Raw genomic sequence first — 18,785 nt, 5'->3', positions numbered from 1 at the left:
GGCATGTGGTGCTGGGGGATTGAACCGCGGTCCCTGATGCTTTTGCTAAGCTTGTTCTAAGTAGGTGCTTTAGACCACTGAGCCATCTCTCCAGCCCCACCAGAAGCTTTTTAACAGAGCAATTTAACTGAGGTAATTACCAGATCAGTAGTATGCTTTTTCATCATTTATTGTAACATGTTGGAGGAGATGGAGTTGTTGTGCGGGCGGGTGTGCCTGCTGTTTTTAATATCCCAAGATTTATGAAGCCAGATTTTACCAATGGACGATGAACGTTTTTAGTTTCTCCGAAAGCATGTTTTCCACAAAGCGTCCAGACTCTACATTATTAAAAATGAAGAACATTGGGATCTTGCTTTCATCATCCTAATTTTGGTAATGACTTGAGTAATCTTTCAGCCTCCACCTGCGAGTAGGTTCTGTGATCCTCTAGCAATACCTGACTGAGAGTTGGCTTCCTTGGCAGCCCTCCCAGGGCTGAGCTGAGTTAGGCCTCCTCGGTCAAGGCTTCATGTGGAAGGCTCCGTTCCCTGGACTGTGAGGCAAGGCTCAGCACAGACTTGGGGGCGTGTGTTCAGAGTGTTGGACAGGATCTTGGGTGCTTTCCAGATAACTCTGCTAAGAATGAAAGCCTCTGTCTTTGCCTTTTGCTTTCCTGATTGCCACAATGATTGGGAACTGGTTCACTGCCGAAGGGAGAGAAGTGGCTTTGACAAAGTGAAAACCTGAAATAAAGATACAGAAAAAGAGAGATGGAGAGGGGGAAAAGTGGAATAAAAATAATGAAGATGTCTTGTGCACACACATCAGCTCCGCACAATGAATGTCATCTTTCTGTACTGCAAACATGTAATAAAATCATACATTTTTTAAAAGTACAGAATACAGCAGGATGCTTGATTTGTTTGCATGCTCCTTCGTGTTTCTTCAATACCATTACCACTTCCTTTGAGTTTTTTTTGTTTTTGTATTTTCTTGGTTTTAAGGTTTGACATTTATTTATTTATTTTTTGGTGGAATGGAGCATTTAACTCAGGCCTTTGCACTTGCCAGGGAAGTGCCTATTTCACTGAGCCTTCTCCCCAGCCCCTTTTTTAGATTTAATATTTTTATTTTAAAATTTATTTACAAAAACATGAAAGCATTGCTCCTCTTCTATTTTGCCAAACTTTTGCACCCCAGAAATAGCCTCTACCCTAAAATTGACACATCTCCTCCGTGAATTTTTCTTAATTTTTAAAACTGTGCTGAGTACATATTTGCAGATCATAGTGGCTGCGTTCACATAGGGAAGTTGTTACATGTACATAAGGCATCTTAATCCCTTTTACTTCATCTCCTCACTCCCTCTTAGCTTTCTTTTAGGCAGGAGTTGTAAAGGATAGCTCATGAACGAAAGTGAGCTGGAGTAGTCTCCTTTTGAAAATAAAGTTCATTGAATGCAGGCGTTTGTATACGTCTTGACACTCTCGTGCCGATGTTTGCAGAGACTGCGCGGCCTGGAAAGCTTAAGAATACTGCGTGTTCTTTGCAGAGACGTAGAACTTATGTTTCAGATTGTTGCCTGAGGTCCATGAGACTGCCTCCAGTTTGGAGATTTCCTCTCTGACACCTACATGCATGAGATTGAGAGTAATCTTCATAAAACCTTAATGGGAATGCATTCAAGTGAAGAATTTTAGAGATAATAATTTCTCTCTAAAAGGCACTTGATATGTTTGGTTTTAAAAGAGAAACTAAAGAAAACATTTTTTTTTTACTGTAAGAAAATATCTTTGTAATGGCAAATGTAATCAAAGCAAAGAATATACTTAAATTTATTTGGGAACATCTTCCTACAGGAATGGGGTGTTTTGACTTCTTGATTAATATTTTCTCTCATTAGATAACCTTCATTAGCTAAAAGTGTAAAATTTGCCCCTGTCTGATACTTTGAGGTTTCAAATAATAGACTTTTTATTTTGTGTGGATTTTCTGTTTCCTGTATTATCTTTCTAGGTTTGATTAAAATGCCTCCTGATTCCGAAGCTAATGAGCTAGAGAGTCATATTCATACTGTCTCTGACTTGATTGGAAATGCTGCATTGGTTTCAAGGGACCATTTCTGCGCTTTTCAGTGCATCAGAGACCTTTTCAAAGCTCTGTGCTTTATTGATCTAATGGGAAGGAATTTAGAACAGGAGAAAGTACTGTGAAAGCACTTCCTTGGCAAAGAACTGACCAGCATTTATTTCAGAGCAGGCCTACTTTTATCCAAAATGATGAAAAATCTGGAAAGAAAATGAGTAGAACATGACTGGGAATATGTACTTGTCTGTAATACCTAAGAATCTTTGATATGCAAAGCCAGTGACTAGAATTAGGTTCATCCAGTGGATAGTGACGCAGTAATTGTATCTGAGAATTGAAGCAGCCTGGTATGATATAAGGGATAGTTCTGGATGACAAAAACTTCCTTTTTATATTACTTCCCTAAATGTGGCATTAAAAATTTGGGGGAAAGAGAATTTTCTAAGTACATATTCTACTAGGAAGCACAATAGGTTAGTATGACCTTTCGCCTTTAGTGCTGAACCTTACCTGAAAGAGTTGACAGTCAGTCAGCAGGACAACAAATGACACTTAGCAGCAATTCAGCCTAATCAAGTGTGCAAGAGCTAGGGGATCTCTTTGTCCCGCTGCAGGCCGCATGCCGTGCTTGTCTTTGTTCCCGTCTCCGTGGTAGGATGGACTGGCACACCGCAATTGCTCTATGGCTTCTTACTGTCTTGGTTTGGGTTTTTTGCTAGGGAACAGTACAGTGCAGGACATGTTATATAGAATGATTTCATAAGGAATTATGCAGAGAAACATATACAAGAGTGCAGGGTATCTGTCCCCACATGAAAGGCCAAAAAAATACAGCTGCGCATTTGGATCCCACAGCAACATCCTGCCTGTAAGAGTGCTGCTGAAGACCTAGAGCCTGTAACCGTGCCTGTCACCAGTCCAGTGGAGGCCTCGAGCCCACAGCGAAGTCTCATGCAGGCCTGCTTCATTGATTTGTGCTGGGAAGGCCCCAGGGTCAGTGGTGGAAGCTAGAAGGTCTGCCAGCACCCTGGGGAATCGGAACTGGAGCAGGAAGCAGTGATTAGGGTAAGAACTAGAGCTCCCCACAAAAGCGCCACAGCCGTCCTCAGTAGCATTGAGGTCCTGATATCCTCCACGGATGAGGAGAGCTAAATTCCCATCAGGAAAGCCAACAGGACGAGCTTCTCCAGAAGACTTAGCTGGGCACCATCTTCCCCTCTGGAACCAGGAAGTGATGCTCAGAGTGACCAGCGCTCGCCCAAAGTGAACCATATCCATTCTCAGCAACAGCGAGGTTCTGCGCTCCTCCCCTCACACAGAAACAGCCAAGGTCATCAGGACAGCCAGCATGACAAGGTCCTCCAGTGGAACAGCCCGGGGGGACCAGCAGCTTCCAGCAGCTTTCCATAAGAGCTCCTCTACGCAGCTTCCCTAGCAGCCTCTACCCGCTCATCTCCAGTTCTTCCCCTTATGCTTTGGGAGACAATCCCCAGGTGGGCCTCCCACACCCAGCACACGCTGGTTCAGTCCAGCTCGGTGTAACTAGTTGACCACCAGGTGCAATCCGCTACAGTTACTATAGGTCCAAGGTAGATTTGTCCCTGCACATCAGCAGAGGGTGATCCTAGGACCCTGCATGTACTGAAATCTTTGAATACTTGTCTCTTATGTAAGAGAGTAGAATACGTGCATTTGGTTTAAACATCCCCACTTTAAACCTTCTCTAGGTTAATTATAATGCTTAATATAGTTTTCTTTTCAAATACTTTATATTCTAATGTTTCTAATGCAGAACATGTAAGTTCTGAAGGTCAACTGAATTTCAGTTGCTTTGTTAGGTCTGAATTTACATATCCATTCTCCCCACTAATTGCTGTTTTACTAATTGATATTTCATACATCAGTGTAAAATTGGTATCTTCATTACCAGTGTAGGTAATGATGGGGTTGCTGTTGAAAGTCCATGAAATGTAGTGCAAAATGAACGATTTTTCTTTTGAGACAGAGTCTCACTGTGTAGTTTAAAGTGGACTTAAACTCTCTATGTAGCCAGGCTGGTCTATAATTCATGCACCCAAGTGAAATGAGCAATTAAAATAAATCTTGAGTGTAGAAAGAAGTATGATTTTATAAAATAAAATGACTCCATAAACTTTAAAATATTACTGAACATGGCAGTAGTTTTTATTTAAATGAAAGTTTTATTTACATTTATAGACATTTATGGTACCCTGAGAAAATATTTTTGCCTCAGTAATATTTAAAAATCTTTGTGATTCTCCCAAAGAATTTTTGAAAAAAATCAGTCTTCTCTTTTCACTTAAAGATGCCATCTGAATTTTTAAATCATAAGTTTAAGTAATTACAAAGGAAAATTTTTGATGTGTGTAATAAATATTAATACTAAAATAGTCTTTCATTGAATTCTAAATATTATCATGAAGGAGAAGCATTTTCAAAGTGGCAGTGAGAATTTAAAAATTCACACACTCACACAGACACACACACACACACACACACACACAGAACACTGGCAAAATCAACGTTTTCAAAGCCTTGGAAATTGACAATTGCCTTGCAGTAATCTAATGAGCTTTCTTAAGGAGAAAGCTGAAAACAACTGAATCTTAGTAAGAACAGCAAGCCTTGTAATGATTTAACTTGCACTGTAACTATCCCCCTCACTCCAGTTCTGTCATAAGTAACTGTGAAAACCAACAGCCTCACAAGTGACAATAGCTGTGAAGAGCAGAAGCCTGGTATCTACTGGAGCCGTTGGAGGTTTCCAAAGGCCCCGTTTCTATGGAGCTGTCATTATTCAGTTGTCTAGCAGGTCACTGTGGCCCTTGCCTTTCTCTGACGAAGTTCTACACTCAGTATGATGACCTCCTCCCCGAGGCAAGTGGCAGTTGTTGAATAGCACCATTGCCTGAGGTGGTGAGGAGTTATGACAAGCAACAACACAACAGCAGCAACAAAAACAGACCAGGCCGGGGAGATGGCTCAGTAGAATAAGCACTTGGCTGGCAAGTGCAAGGACATGAGTTCAATCCCCAGTTCCGGAAAAGAAAAAAAAAAAAAAAAAAAAAAAAACAATAAAAAAACAAAACAGACCAAACTCCCATGAAGGGAAAAAAGTGGGGAATACGATATGTAAACGGTCTGTGGTAAGCTCTGACATAGTCTGAGCCGCTACAAAACCTTGGGTGCTTTCCAAAGGGACCTCTGAGACTGTAAGCTCCTTAGGTAGCTGACGGCAAGGCAGGAAGTTGAGGCTAAGACAGTGGTAAACTTCTTGGAGTATTTGAAGGTACACTGACAAGTACCCAGAGCGTCTTGGCAGAGTCTGTATTTTTGCCCTATGTGCTTTCAGTTTCTGCTCTGAGCTCAGTAGCTTGCTAATGATTAGATAGGGATTTCTTTAAATGCCAGAAATTGGTTCAGGAAAAGCCACTAGCCAAATCAGTGGCAAATGCCTACAGGGAGGGGGAAGAATTTGATTTACAGAATTGCCACACGATATTTAAAATCTCTGTTTTTGAACAAGAACAACAACAAAAAAAGTGATAAGACTTGGAAAGAACACAAAGTATGGCCCATCCACAGTAGGACAGAAGCCAATAGAAGTGACCCTTGCAGAAGGTCAGATGTTGATCTTAAGCATGTAATAAAAATAGATTAAAAACAGCCCATTATGTTTTCTTTATGAGGTGCACTTTAGATTTAGAGATAAAAAATGTTGAAAGTAAACTATTAGAAAAAGATGCACGTGCGCATCCCTAACTGAATGGTATTGAAGTTGTACTTCTACCTGAAAGAGTACAAGATTCACTATACTTACAGCAACAAAACATCTTTAAGACAAATTTTTTTATTACAAGATAGCACATTTTATCATAATAAAAGGGTCATCTCATGAAAAGGGTAGACTAATTTTAATCAGTGTAGGCACTCTAGGATGTTGCAAGAAAAGGAGAAGCATAACTTTGGTTTCTGCTCTGGTATCCTACAGAGGAAACTTTGCAGTTTACTTTTGCAATTCCGCCTTTGTAGATAAGAGCCCTAGAAGGATCTTTTGGTCATTGACCCCATTTTCTGATACACAGCTCCTAAATTCCTTCAGATTTCCTGGGCCCTAGAAACATCTTAGGAGCAAATCTTTGTTGACTACCGAACAGCTTCAGAATGGGGGCTGGCTGCCAAGAGAATCACCTATGTGAGTAGAGGGTTGAATTTCAGTCTCCCCACCAGTCATATCCCAAGTCTGGTAAGGGAGGAATGTCTACAGGTTGAGTTACTGCCAATGACCAGTGATTTTTTCAGTCATGAATATATAACAAAACCTTTGTAAAACCCCACAGGACAGGGTTGCTAGATTCTGGGATGGAAAATACAGGTACCTGTCAGCAGGTATTTTGACTCTCACAAACAGAATCCTCTGCACTGGGGACTCTTTATGACCATGTCCTTTATTTTCTTATCTCATTGTTATGTGCTCTCTTTATAGTATTCTTTAGAAATGGAGGGATCTCCTTGAGTTCTATGAGTCATCTTGAAAATTCATCAAACCTCAGGAGGGGGTCATGGGAATCCCTGTTTATGCTTGGTCAGCCAGAAGTGTGAGTGACTGCCTGCTACTTTGCAATTGGCATTTGAAAAGGGGGCAGGGCTGGCAGTCTTGGGAGTCTCCCCGGAGGTTTCACCCCCTCAAAATCCTCCCTAAGGGCTGCACTCAGCTTTTTCCAATATGTCTTTAGGCTGAGATTTTAGTCTCCTCCCATGAATTGCAAATGTTCTTGGTGGCACGTAGAGTGGTGAATAGTTTCCAGAGATTTTCAGTTTATTTTGCCTAGATTCATTAGGGAGATCAATATTTTCTTTCTTTTTCTCCTTGTGTTCATATATTCAGTCTGCTTTTACATAAAAATTTATTCTTGTGTGTTATGTTTGCATACTTGGAAGTATCTTTTGCTTATGCAATTCTTATTTGTAGTAAAAAAATGATACAAATTGTAAGTTTTATTGTTTATGAGATTTCAAGAGCTAAAACATTTTCAGCTAGAATGGTTTGTGTTTAATGATTATTACTGACAATGAATTGAAAACTAGATAATGTTACAAGCATTTAAATTTCTGATTATATTTCAAAAATATTTTGATGAATAACTGATGGTTAGGTTAGGTTGTTTTTAATTTTGTTAAAAGCAAAGAATTGGAAAAGAATTTGTTACCAAGTGATTATTCATTTTCTCAAATCCTTGGAACACGTTCAAAGAGGTCTTGCCAAGCCATAGCAAGATGACGTGATTAAACTTTTTGCTTCTTACCTTGAGGTACCTGACTTCAACGGGTACACTCAACAAGAATTGGGAAAATTGAGGTTTTGTCTTTTTCAATTTGCTGATGCAAAACAATAATTTTTTCATTAAAATTCCATGTGGGGCTTTAAATCAATATTAATCAGAATATTAGAACTGCAGATGTGATTTATGGGAAGTATCTACCAAAGAATTAATAGATGAAACCAATCATCCGTATCAAACCATTCATCCAGTCTTTGATATAAAATCTGTACCTTCCTTGTGGATGGAAGAAGCATGATTTTTAACAAATAGAATATTTAGCACTTTCACTATAAATATTTAGATAGTCTGGGTGGGAAGAGTTGTTTTGTTAAGTAGGAGAAAGGCAGCTGTGAAAGGGAAAGTGCGAAACAATTATTCCTAAGACGACACCGGGAGTGCGCTCTCAGGCAGTCCTGTGTTTTTGCAGTTGAGGTTCGGTATGCTACCTTAAAACTGTAGTAATTGCACATGCTGCTGCCCGTCTTTGTCTTCAGCAGGATGACACTTCTAGTTATATAGGCATGAAGAAAATTGCCTTAGAAAATGTTCTTTGTAAGAATATTGTGTACAGATATATTAATGTCATACCTTTTCTGTGCGTGTGGACCCGCTTTTGCCAGCGCCTAGGCCACTGTCACTGTTCGGCATCCCTGACCTGCACGTGACAGAGCTCTTGGTTTTGGTTTCCAGATTGGACCTCCGAGTCCTTCACAGCTGTAGCTTCTGCTTGTTGATTGGACCTGCACAGCAGATGATTCTCTGCAGTAGCAATTTCATTAGGTTTTTTTTTTTTAGTTGTCACATTTATATGTCTTTGCTTTTTGTAGTTTTACCTCTCTAATTATATTTTATGTACTAATGTAATTTTCTTAGGTTAAGCTTTATTATCCATAAACCAGCTGGAGTAATCTCAGGAAATAATTCTCTGTCGGCCTCTTGACTTTTGTACACTTTATGAGTGGAAGCTTTGGTTACCTTGATGTTTTGTCTTTTTAAAGCTTATTTCTATCTGAGCAGTTTTGAAAGACGCCAGTGACTTCAGAGCAGTGGTCAGGTTTCCTGAGTGTCGTGGCAGAGAGAGCCTTTCTTTAGCCTAGGAGGAAGTAGCAGACCCACTTCCTGCCCACCGTCAAAGCTTGTGCTTCCAGAAGCTTAGGATGTCTTTCCTGTAATGCTGGTGACATTTGGCCGTACTTAAGTAGCTGTGAGAATTAGGCCTTGGGGGAATTCGATAAAGATAATGCCGATATTCTGGCTTTTTCTATTATTAGAAGTATTTCTGTCTCTTCCCAGGATACTTTAGCCCTCTGAGAGCATCCTCAGAAGACTTAACTTGTTAACTTGAAAGGAAAGTAAATCTCAGATACTTCAGTCATTGACAATACATAGGAAACACAAATGACTATCAGAGTTCAACTCAGAAATCCATTTTTATCCAGGCTTTAAACTGAAACTGCATTATGTATTATATAAATGTAACATAGTTTTTTTGGATTATTTTTCTAAGTTAAAGTAAAGGTTTGGCATAATTTTGCTATTTATATATAATGACAGTTTGAAAGGCATAATAAGCCATATGTTTTCTTATACATTAAAACAATGTGTGTATATATGCACACATTTGTATTCATGTTTTCAGCAACCAAAGCGATTATTGCCCTGCTTAATCACATATTTCAGAACTCATCTTAATTTTGTAAATGTCATGATGATGTATTATTTGCCTCTGTTCTAGAATATTGGAAAGAAGATGACCTGTCAAGAGTTCATTGCAAATCTCCAAGGGGTAAATGAAGGTGTTGATTTCTCCAAGGATCTGCTAAAAGTAAGCACTGGATTAGTGGTTTGTAAAGTACGCTTGTATTTATTGTTATTGCTTATTTCTTCTGCTGCAATAAGCTGAGGATCACTTGCGTATTTTGCTTTTTGTTTCTGGCTTTAGTGGCATTGTTACTGGGCTTTGTCCCTCACGCTTCAGATGACACTTGTACCCTTCAATTAATAATCCCTAAAGGCCCACATTGGAATGACAAATACTGAGATAAGTACATTTGGAGTAGTTTTGGTCATAAGCATGGTCACAGTCAGTGAAAACATTTTCTATATAAGCAGACAGAACTTGGCAAAGGTCACAAAGTCAAATTCACTGTGAAAGTGACATGGAGGGACTGTAAAGGAGCATTTCTGACAGTGTCAGCTGCCAGTCACGGAGCCACTCAGATTGTTTTTGGAAATAGACTAAATTAAATTCTCAGTAATTGTAGAATGCCTGAGTTGTTCACAATTGGCTTTATTATTGATAACAATCAGCATGTTTTTCATCATGATTTTCAAGGAGACAGAATCAACTTTGAAATTCATACATGCTGCAGCATTATAAATAAGATGTGCATTTGATCAACGCAAAATAATGATTGGTAATGGATATGAATATTTTACAAGTTGTAGGGTAAGTAGGATGTGTGTATTGAGCGTTTGACTTTTGCAGATGGATTCTAGCCTTCTCTTTCAAACTTAGTACATGTGCAGGTTTCACTGGGGATCAGCCCCTTTTTTGAGTGAACTTGCTAAGAAGTGACATCTGAATTACACTAATCTGGCCATGCACCGCTGAGGGATAAGTCTTTAAGTAAGTGAAGACAAACATACTATAGAAAATGAAGGGAAACATTTAACGAGCTATTCCCAGATTCAATATCTTACTGACCTGAATTTCAGCTGCTTAAAAACAAATGGAAGAAAACAGGGAGAAAAAATTCAGTTCACCATATAAAGAAGTTAGTTCTAGGCTGTTTGCTTGTAGAGTAAATGCTGCCCTTTCTGGTAGTACACATTCAAATGGGAAAGGGAAATGAAAGCTGCAGGATTGTGACACAGTTAAATGTTAGGTACCCTCTGTTGAGGCTACATGATCTAAGTCTTATTTCGGTCTAGTGGTGTTAGGAAGAGTTTCTCTGAGGATCTGTAAGGCTTTTATCAACTCATGTTAGAAGGGAAAATTATCATAGTGAAGCTGTTAGTCATTAGTTGTAGGCTTATGGTAACTTGTAGAATTGTGGGGAAATTATTGGGTAGACATGAAGAGTTTGATAGAGCTGTCTAAAACCAAGTGTAGTTAGTGTACTATCTAGTGGCTACTGTTCACCTTGGTTACAAACAGGTGCTATCATTTACCCTTCTAGGAGTTTACCTAATGATTTATTGGAGTTGTGCAATTGAGATTATGTTTATAAATCTCAGGAGGAAAAATGGATATTATGCCGTTCATTACTATGAAGATGACACTCCAGTGATTCTGAAAATGATAGTAGCATGTAGCATGAAAATTGTCTGGTGAAGTATTGATTTGCTTTCAGAGTAAACCTCAGCCATTTGTCTGGAATGGGAGTAGGAATGTTTCCTATTGTGAATTTCAATAACCAAAGATTTTTAAAGATCATTTTTGTGTTATTATTTTGAGGGCTGTTTCTCTTTCTTTATCCTTTCTTCTCCTTTCTTTTCTCCCATTGTTTTGATTTTCCTTTCATTTTTCTCTGGTTTTCTTTTTGGTTTGTTTCTTGTGCTTCCATTTCTCTATTCAGTAGTTATCTGTGACTGAAATAAATTTTTGGGTGAAATATTTATTTGAAATTTGGAGTAAGTTCTACACATGCCATACACATGCACACATATAGGCAAACAAAAGATTTTGGTATGATTTTACAGGCTTTCCATAATCTTGTTCTCTCCTCTCTTTCCTTTGGGCTGGAAATCGCATTTGGACTTACAGCACATTCTGTGCACTTGCATAGCTGTGGACATTTATTGAAAGTCCTCTATGTGATCACCAGGCAGTGTGGGACTTGGGGAACACATCTGTCTTTTAGAGATCACAAAATGCTGGGAGAGGCTTTCTCTCTTAAAATGGGCAGTTGTTGCACATCAAAATAAAAACATAAACCACATTCTGCTTTCTCTAAATAAAAATGGTTAAGAAAAAAATAGGCCATAATATATTTAGGTTTTTGAGAAATTAGAAATTTGCCTTAGGACTTTAATTCAGAGAATTCCTTTAAAGTTTGTTTCTACTTTGCCTTAGAGGATATTGAAAGGAGAGACGAACATTGTGTGTTTTTTGTAGTTTACAGTAATAATATAGTCTCCATTGCTTACTCAAATAGCCTAAACAGAGTTGAGTGCGATAAGAACTTTTCCACACTTGCTTAGAGTATCAGTTTATGACACCTAGCATTCAAAGTTGCATACAAGAGACAGCTGGTGACAGGATGTCATTCAGAGCAGAAGGACAGAAGTGTTGTTTGAAATGGGTCTTTGCTGTGTAAGAGGACTAATTTTTACTTAGGTTATTAGTCTGTTTCATCTCCAGCCCCTTCTGCCACCATAAACATCCTCATACCCATCTCTCCGTAGGAGATGATCAAATCAAGACTGTAATTCACTCAACTAAGTATGACAAAGCACCTGTCATTTTTTGTGGCTTTACAAGGCCTGCCCATCTTAACAACTGGAGGTGTTTTAAAACTTCAAGCGTCATTTTGGACAAGGAGAAAAGGAAAGCGGGGGGGGGGAGGGGAGTTCTGCTTTGGGCTCTCATAGACTAAGTGCAATATTCCTGGACTTCAGTAAGTATTCAAGATGGTAGGGACATGACCAGAGCGGACACAAAGATAAAAAGGCTGATGTCTTTGAGCAGCCACATGGCATGATGATTATAGACCTCAGAGCTATCCTGACCAGGCTCTATTATCAGCTCCTCTCTCTTAATAGTTAAGGGCCTGTGGGCAACTTCATTTAAATGATAGCAATTTCTTTTTCTATAGAATGGGAGATTTTATTTATACCCCTCCACCTACTTTTATTTTATTTTCTTCTCTGTTTCTTACTCCATATTAGGAAGTGAAGCCACTGCCTCTCACTTGCCAATGAGGTGCATTTCCACCCCTTAAAATTTTGAGACATAGTCTCATGAACTGCTCACGCTGGCCTGGGACTTGTGGTCCTTCTGCCTCAGCTTCCTGCATAGCCGGGATTAGAGGCATATGCCTCCACACCTGGCTTGCCTAGTCATTTTAATCATTGAACAATTTAGTGTTTTTCATGCTTTAGAATCCTAGCATATCATAAATGCAAAGAGTTTCCTATTTTTTGGCTTTAGTATTATTTTAGTCATCGTTTAGTTCACAGTTTGCTGGAGTGACATCTCATTCCTTCTTGTAGGTATTTGGATGGAAGGTATAATATGTCTTCAACAGCCAAATGAGATTAGTGCTACAAGAATAGAGCTGCATTATACTGCACTCTAAGTCTGCTGCTTTTTAAGAAAACATGTTATGCTCAATGGTGACAGCGACCTACAAATGAATCTTCATTAACCATCACCTTATCATCCTTACCTTTTTATCAATACCCTCATTCTCTTCCAGGGTTCATCCCTCATTCATATGTATTTATATCCAAGTGAAGATGTATACACTTATATAGATACCTATATATTTATATGTAATGTGCATTTAGGTCATTAGTCACTTCCTCCGTGTTCCAAGAGTAGAGGGTACTTTGGAAAGTTGGGTCTTGAAGAATCTTTGCCAAGTCAAATTAGTTCTTAGGCTTTGGACATCTCAGTGTAATCCTGGGATACCAATGGATATGTGAATGTGAATTATTTGGTATGAGTAAAGATCCTTGGTGGTTGAATACCTGCTTGCTTGTGTCTGCCCCAGTGGAGAAGATCAGTTCTGAAGGATCAGGATTAGGAGTTACTGAGGTGGTCCCAGGGACTCATGACTCTTAGCTTGGGAACCTGTTTTTTCTCAGGCACATCAGGAGCCTATGCCAAGAAATGAATGAAGGGTGGCTTGTCATCATGTGTCTGTTTCTGAAGCTTTTTACACTATCAAAAAGCTTTGAAAATTCATGATTGCCCAGATATGGAATGAAACATCAGGGGATGAGTGGATAAAGGATTACATATGTGTATGATAAAATACTATTCAGCCTTTAAAAGGAAGTGCCTGTTACTTGTGACAACATGGATGAACCTGGAGGACATTATATTGAGAGGTATAAACAAGACATAGAAGACAGATTTCTATGTGTGGAACTAAATTGGTTGAACTTAGAATCAGAGAGTGGCATGCAGTTACCGATGGCTGGGCTAGAGTGCTAAGGTCAGTTAGTGTGGATGAATTCTGTTACAGTACGGTAACTATAGTTAATACAATATTGTATTCTTTTTATTATTATTATTTTATATTTTAGGGAAGGCCCTAGATGTTCAGGGTCTCCCTACTAGATCACACTTGTAGTGATCCACCTGTTTACAGCTTCCCAAGAGCTGGGATTGCAGGTGTGTGCCACCACACACAGTCTCAATTGCCCTCTCAGTGCGCCCCAGGGGTGGGGCCAGCACAGCAGGCCTGGGGATCGAACCCTCGGCCCCTGCACCAGTGTGCAGGTGCTTTAATCTGCTGAGCTATTTATTTGGCCAGTCCTTCCTATTCTCTCAGTTGTATTTCTTTTGGGTTTCTTACAGATTTTAAAAGGGCATCTGCATCTGGATCTTTAGTTCAATTTGTTTTTCATTTCTAAGTCTGGAGGTTGGTGTCTCTATTCTTCATGATATCCAGAGCAAAACAGAGGGACTTGGGGTGATGGCCACCAATTATGAAATACGGAGTGGTGGAAAGGCCACTTTAAAACATTTCCACGAAAAAAGGAGGTTGCAGTGGGAACAAGGAGGAAAGGAGATGTTGAAGAAAGGCATAGGGACACATAGGGTAGAGGGTCTTATGGGCTGCATGGTATTTGCCTTTTTATGAGACATTCAGATCAAAGATACTAACAGTGATGGATGAATCCATAATTGTGTTCTGTCCCAATTTTCTTAATCCCTTCTATTTGTTCAAGTTGTGTTCTCTGAGATATTTATTCTCATGATGATTAAGTCTTTTATTTCCCTCCCTTCCTTCTTCCTTATGTTTTCTTTCAGCAAATGCATTTAGTAGATGCCAACAGGAGGAGAGAACAGAAACAACAACAACAAGCAAAAGCATAAAACTTGTCAGAATGTTTGTAGTGTATATTATTGAAAACCAAAGCCGGACACAACTTTTAGTGTCTCAAAACACATCTCCTCCTAAGCGTGCCTAAATAATGCAATAGTGTTGTGAATAGTTCAGTTACAAAGATTTTGTTGCAGAAATCATTAAAGTCTATGTGACATCTCTTTAAGTCATTGCTGTGTTAAAATGTTTGATGTAGGGGCATTCTTCAGAAATATAGTCACCTATTTTGGTAGAAATTGCCATTATCATTTCTGTTTACTTGGGAATTTATTAACTTTGAAATTAGCTTATAATCTCTTAGGGAATGCAAAAAGTTATTTTCCTTACTGATCTGTAGTTAATAATGAAGTGTGTGTGTGCCTGTGCATGCGTGTGTGCGTGTGCGTGTACATGCATGTGTGTGTGTGTGTGTGTGTGTTCCTGTCTTTCTGTATGAAATGGGAGTAGCAGTTAAATGGAGGACGTGAATCATAAATCAGTATGCCTGGCCAAGGGGGATTGAAATGCTTCATGTAATTAGTGGGGTTGATAAATAACATGTGAATTAAGTCATTGCATAACCTATTGGTCAGCATATCACTTAAAGTTCTTTTTCAGGTGACTTTGTTTTCCCCTCCTTGCTTAATGGGCAGAATTTAGGCAAGACTCTTTTTAGAGGAAGTTTTTAAAAACATACAGACCTGCACTCATTCCTTAAGGATTCCAGTTGACCAAAACCATTTCATATGTTTTTTTTTTAAATGAAATTTTTGTATTTAATATAATACAGGCATCCCCGGTTCCACCAAAATAATAATAATAATAATAATAATAATAATAATAATAATCTTCAGGATAACTATTTGATAAAAATGATGCAAAAATTAGCCAGAACAATATTTGAACAGAAAAGGTCAACAAAGAACAACACATTTTTAACACAAAGATTAATGCATCTTGTTGGACAAGGCAGAAGCATAATTAAGAAATATAAATCTGCATTATGTGAGTTCATTACCCATTAGTTGTGGCTGTGTGTAAAGGGAAGCAACAACAGTGAAATCAACCATTAAAGACTTAGAGATAAGCAACTTTTTATAACAACAAACTCCAAAAAGGTCTTGTTCACGCTGACACCGAGAGCTGCAGTGTTCTTAAAAGAGAGCCCACCAGCCGGCTCACTCCCAAGCTCTGCCTGTGCCTCTAATCTGACCCTTTCTGCTGGGGAGAAGATAGACAATGGAACTCTGACGGTGACCCTTCTTTTCTGTGCTTTCTACTGGAAGGGTGACCTGAAGCCACCTGAGGTTGTCCTTTCTTTCTGCCTCCTCACCCTCCTCTTCATTTGCTTGCTCCTTTCATCTTTGCCTCCACAATTATCCGCTACAGGCTCGATGGGGCAACCGAGTAAGATCATGTTTTTCTTACAGTTTGTGATATTATACTATTATTTTTCAAAGGCTAACACTGGAAGAGACTAATAAAAGGTGCAAGAAGTCTATTTATTACACCTCAATATGATTCTACAATTTATAACTTTCAGTGAAAGAATAATGAAAGAAGATCCACTTAAAGAATAAGTGGACAGTTTCTCTGTTCAACTAGAGGTTGGCTATCATGTTTTATGAGTCTAGTGACATTTCACTCAGCTCACTTTTATTATTTATTCTTGACCATTCTTTGAAAGTATTAGCTATCATTTATTTTTTTTTGGAGGGAGGCAGAACCGAGGATTGAACTCAGACCCTTGCGCTTGCCCGGGAAGCACTTATTCATTGAGCCATCTCCCTGCCCCGAGTATTAGCTGTCATGATGCATAGCTCAGATATAACATGGAGCATTATTAAAACTAATGATATATTAAGGAAAAGGACAGGGGATTATTTTGGAGAATTACAAATGGGAAATGACATGAAACTGTGACTGTTTGGTGCTGTGGAGAACTGCGTGAGCCGAGGGTAGAGGTAGAAAATGGGGCGGCAGTCATTGTGCCTGTGAGATGTGGCGCTCGCGTGCAGGGAGGAATGGTATCTATGGAGGTGTATTAAGCGCTGAATTATTCTGAGCTTGTTATTGGAGCTTCTGTTGCTAGACTGTGTTCCAGATTGCCCCTTTGTCTCCTTTTTTACCTACCCAACCTGCACGGGTCAGATGAGAAAGGGTAGAAGGGCCTGAAGCCCGTCTTCCCGGTTAGTGATGCTTGATCCATCGGGGTTTGGGAGAGTAGGAAATGCCCAGTGGCAGCTCTGGAGTGCAGGCCCAAAATTTACCTGGGTCAGGCAACTTTGTTTGTCAGTTTCTGGCATATGAAATGGGACAACAATAAGGTGAGATGGGTTAAGAGCTGGCATCGTACCCATGTAGAAAGCACTAGTTTTTGTAACTGTGGGACCTTGAAGGCTGCCATGCGATGGAACCTTCAGGTGATCATTTCACTACTTCATGCCCTAGTTTCTTCGTTAATGAAACAAGATAACTGTCCTGTGCCTGTCGTTTTCAGGTTTTTAGCTTGTAAAGCCCCCACTGTACCACTGTCCATTCACCTCAACCTTCTTTCCCATCTGGGCCAGTTGCTGCTTTTTTCTTTTGTGTCCAAACTCCCTTAGGCACTGTCTTAGAAGAGAAATGTTCCTCGTTAAAAAAGAAGTTGGAGAAACTCTATAGGTGATTATAAGCATGCTTTCATTCTAAATACTTGGAGGGAGGGTTCTTTGCACCATTTCTTTTGGAAACTTGTTTTAACTTTCCTATTACACTCACTGGGTAAGACAAAGACTTGTATACTTACTAATGCAGCTAACACATGTTTGGCTTTAAAGCCAAGAAAATTGCTTTACTGTAGTAGTAGCAGCGTTCTTAAACAGAGTGCACCCAAAGGACTGCATGAAAGGAAGAGGGCCCCAGTCCGAAACAAGCCTAAACTTTTTTTTAATAAATGAAAAGCCTGAAGTGAATTCTAAAAAATACTTGATCTGAGTTATATTTGGAGTATGTAGTTGAGAATAGGAACTTATGGGTGGTATTTAAGTGTAGCTATAAAAAGAGCATCAACTGTTGCTTCGAGTAGGTGAGCTCTCTCGAAGAGAAGGTCACGGAAACCTGGTAGCAGCGGTGTCTCCGGCAGAAAGGGCTTGGCTGCGTATCCCAGTGTAAGGAGCGGAGTCCTTGAAAAGAGAGCAGGCTTTTTGAGCTTTTTGAGCTTCGAGAAGCTTTAAAGATTTTGGCTCAAAATGTGGAATCTTGCTGCTTTTTCAGTAAAGCAAGTCAAGCCGAGGTATGCGATTAAAGGCGCGCGGCATGCTTTGCTTTTGTCTTTCCCGCGGAGGTCTGCAAGCGCGCTGTTGCTCTCAGGCATGTGATCACCACGCACAGAACAACGGAGCTGCCGCTAGCACAGTCCAGGCCTTGAATGAAAAATGGTGACGATAATGAGGGTAATACTTAGAAGTAGCTGAATATCCACAAATCATGTTCATGTTTTAAAAAACTTCTCCCCAAAGAAGTCTGTTAGAACGTTTTGACAGAACAGATGCTGCTTAAAGAGTACAAACAGATTTTTAACTGAAAAGAAAAAAAAAAAAAAAAAAAAGGAAAAAGTTTGAGTGGGGGTGGTAGTAATCGTTAAGGGTACTGTAATGGAATATTAATGACTCCCAAACAGATTCTATTTTTAATTTGATCAAGAAGAAGTGCTACAGGATTTCATACGCAGATGCTTCCATAGAATTTTGAATGTTTGTAAGTGTGGAACCTTTTTTTAAACCTCATAATATAGTGCACTGGGATTGCTGCTGCTATCAGTCAAGCATGAACATGTATAATGGATATGAATTTAATTGGTCACATTGTGAATTTCAGCCATCCTCTTCGTGCTTATGTGTACCAGAAGGGAGATGGATGGGTTCCGTAGCACTGATACACTTCTTTCAGAAGGCCTACAGTCCAAGCTTAAAAACACTGTCACAGCCAGTCATGTGCCCTGTCGGTGGTGTCTGCTTGTCCACTGTGTAACAGAGGAAGAAATTTCAATTGGAAGGTATCTGTAACTGTTCAGTAAAAGTATCTCATAAAGGAAAACCGTTTGTTCTGTAGTTATAGTCATGCTTCCCTATGTAGCGGTCAGGTGTACTGATGACTGTGAAAGATGAAAACAAGCAAAAAGCTAGAACTAAAAATAGCCAAATAGCCGGGATAAATGGATGTCATAGAATGTGTGCAATTAATCCCACATATTGTACTCAGACCCTCATTCAGTGCCTACTTTTAATAACACTACAATTTTTACTTCAGAAGTTTTGGCCTGGTCTCTTCCATGGTACATCACAGG

The 18,785-nt window shown here is 39.4% G+C and overlaps 1 protein-coding gene across 1 annotated transcript in view; it reads left to right on the top strand.

The window, feature by feature from the left end:
- Positions 1–18,785, top strand: part of Psd3 (pleckstrin and Sec7 domain containing 3) — a 563,673-nt gene that overhangs the window by 324,317 nt on the left and 220,571 nt on the right. Inside the window, exon 12 of the mRNA XM_023714618.1 lies at positions 9,151–9,240. Within this exon, the coding sequence (XP_023570386.1) occupies positions 9,151–9,240 (90 nt within the window). The remainder of the gene's footprint in view (positions 1–9,150; positions 9,241–18,785) is intronic.

Source organism: Octodon degus, unplaced genomic scaffold (assembly GCF_000260255.1).
Source record: "Octodon degus isolate 3935 unplaced genomic scaffold, OctDeg1.0 scaffold00036, whole genome shotgun sequence".
NCBI lineage: Eukaryota > Metazoa > Chordata > Mammalia > Rodentia > Octodontidae > Octodon > Octodon degus.
Note: the sequence above shows the minus strand (reverse complement) of the source record. Positions and strands in the feature narration are given on the sequence as shown.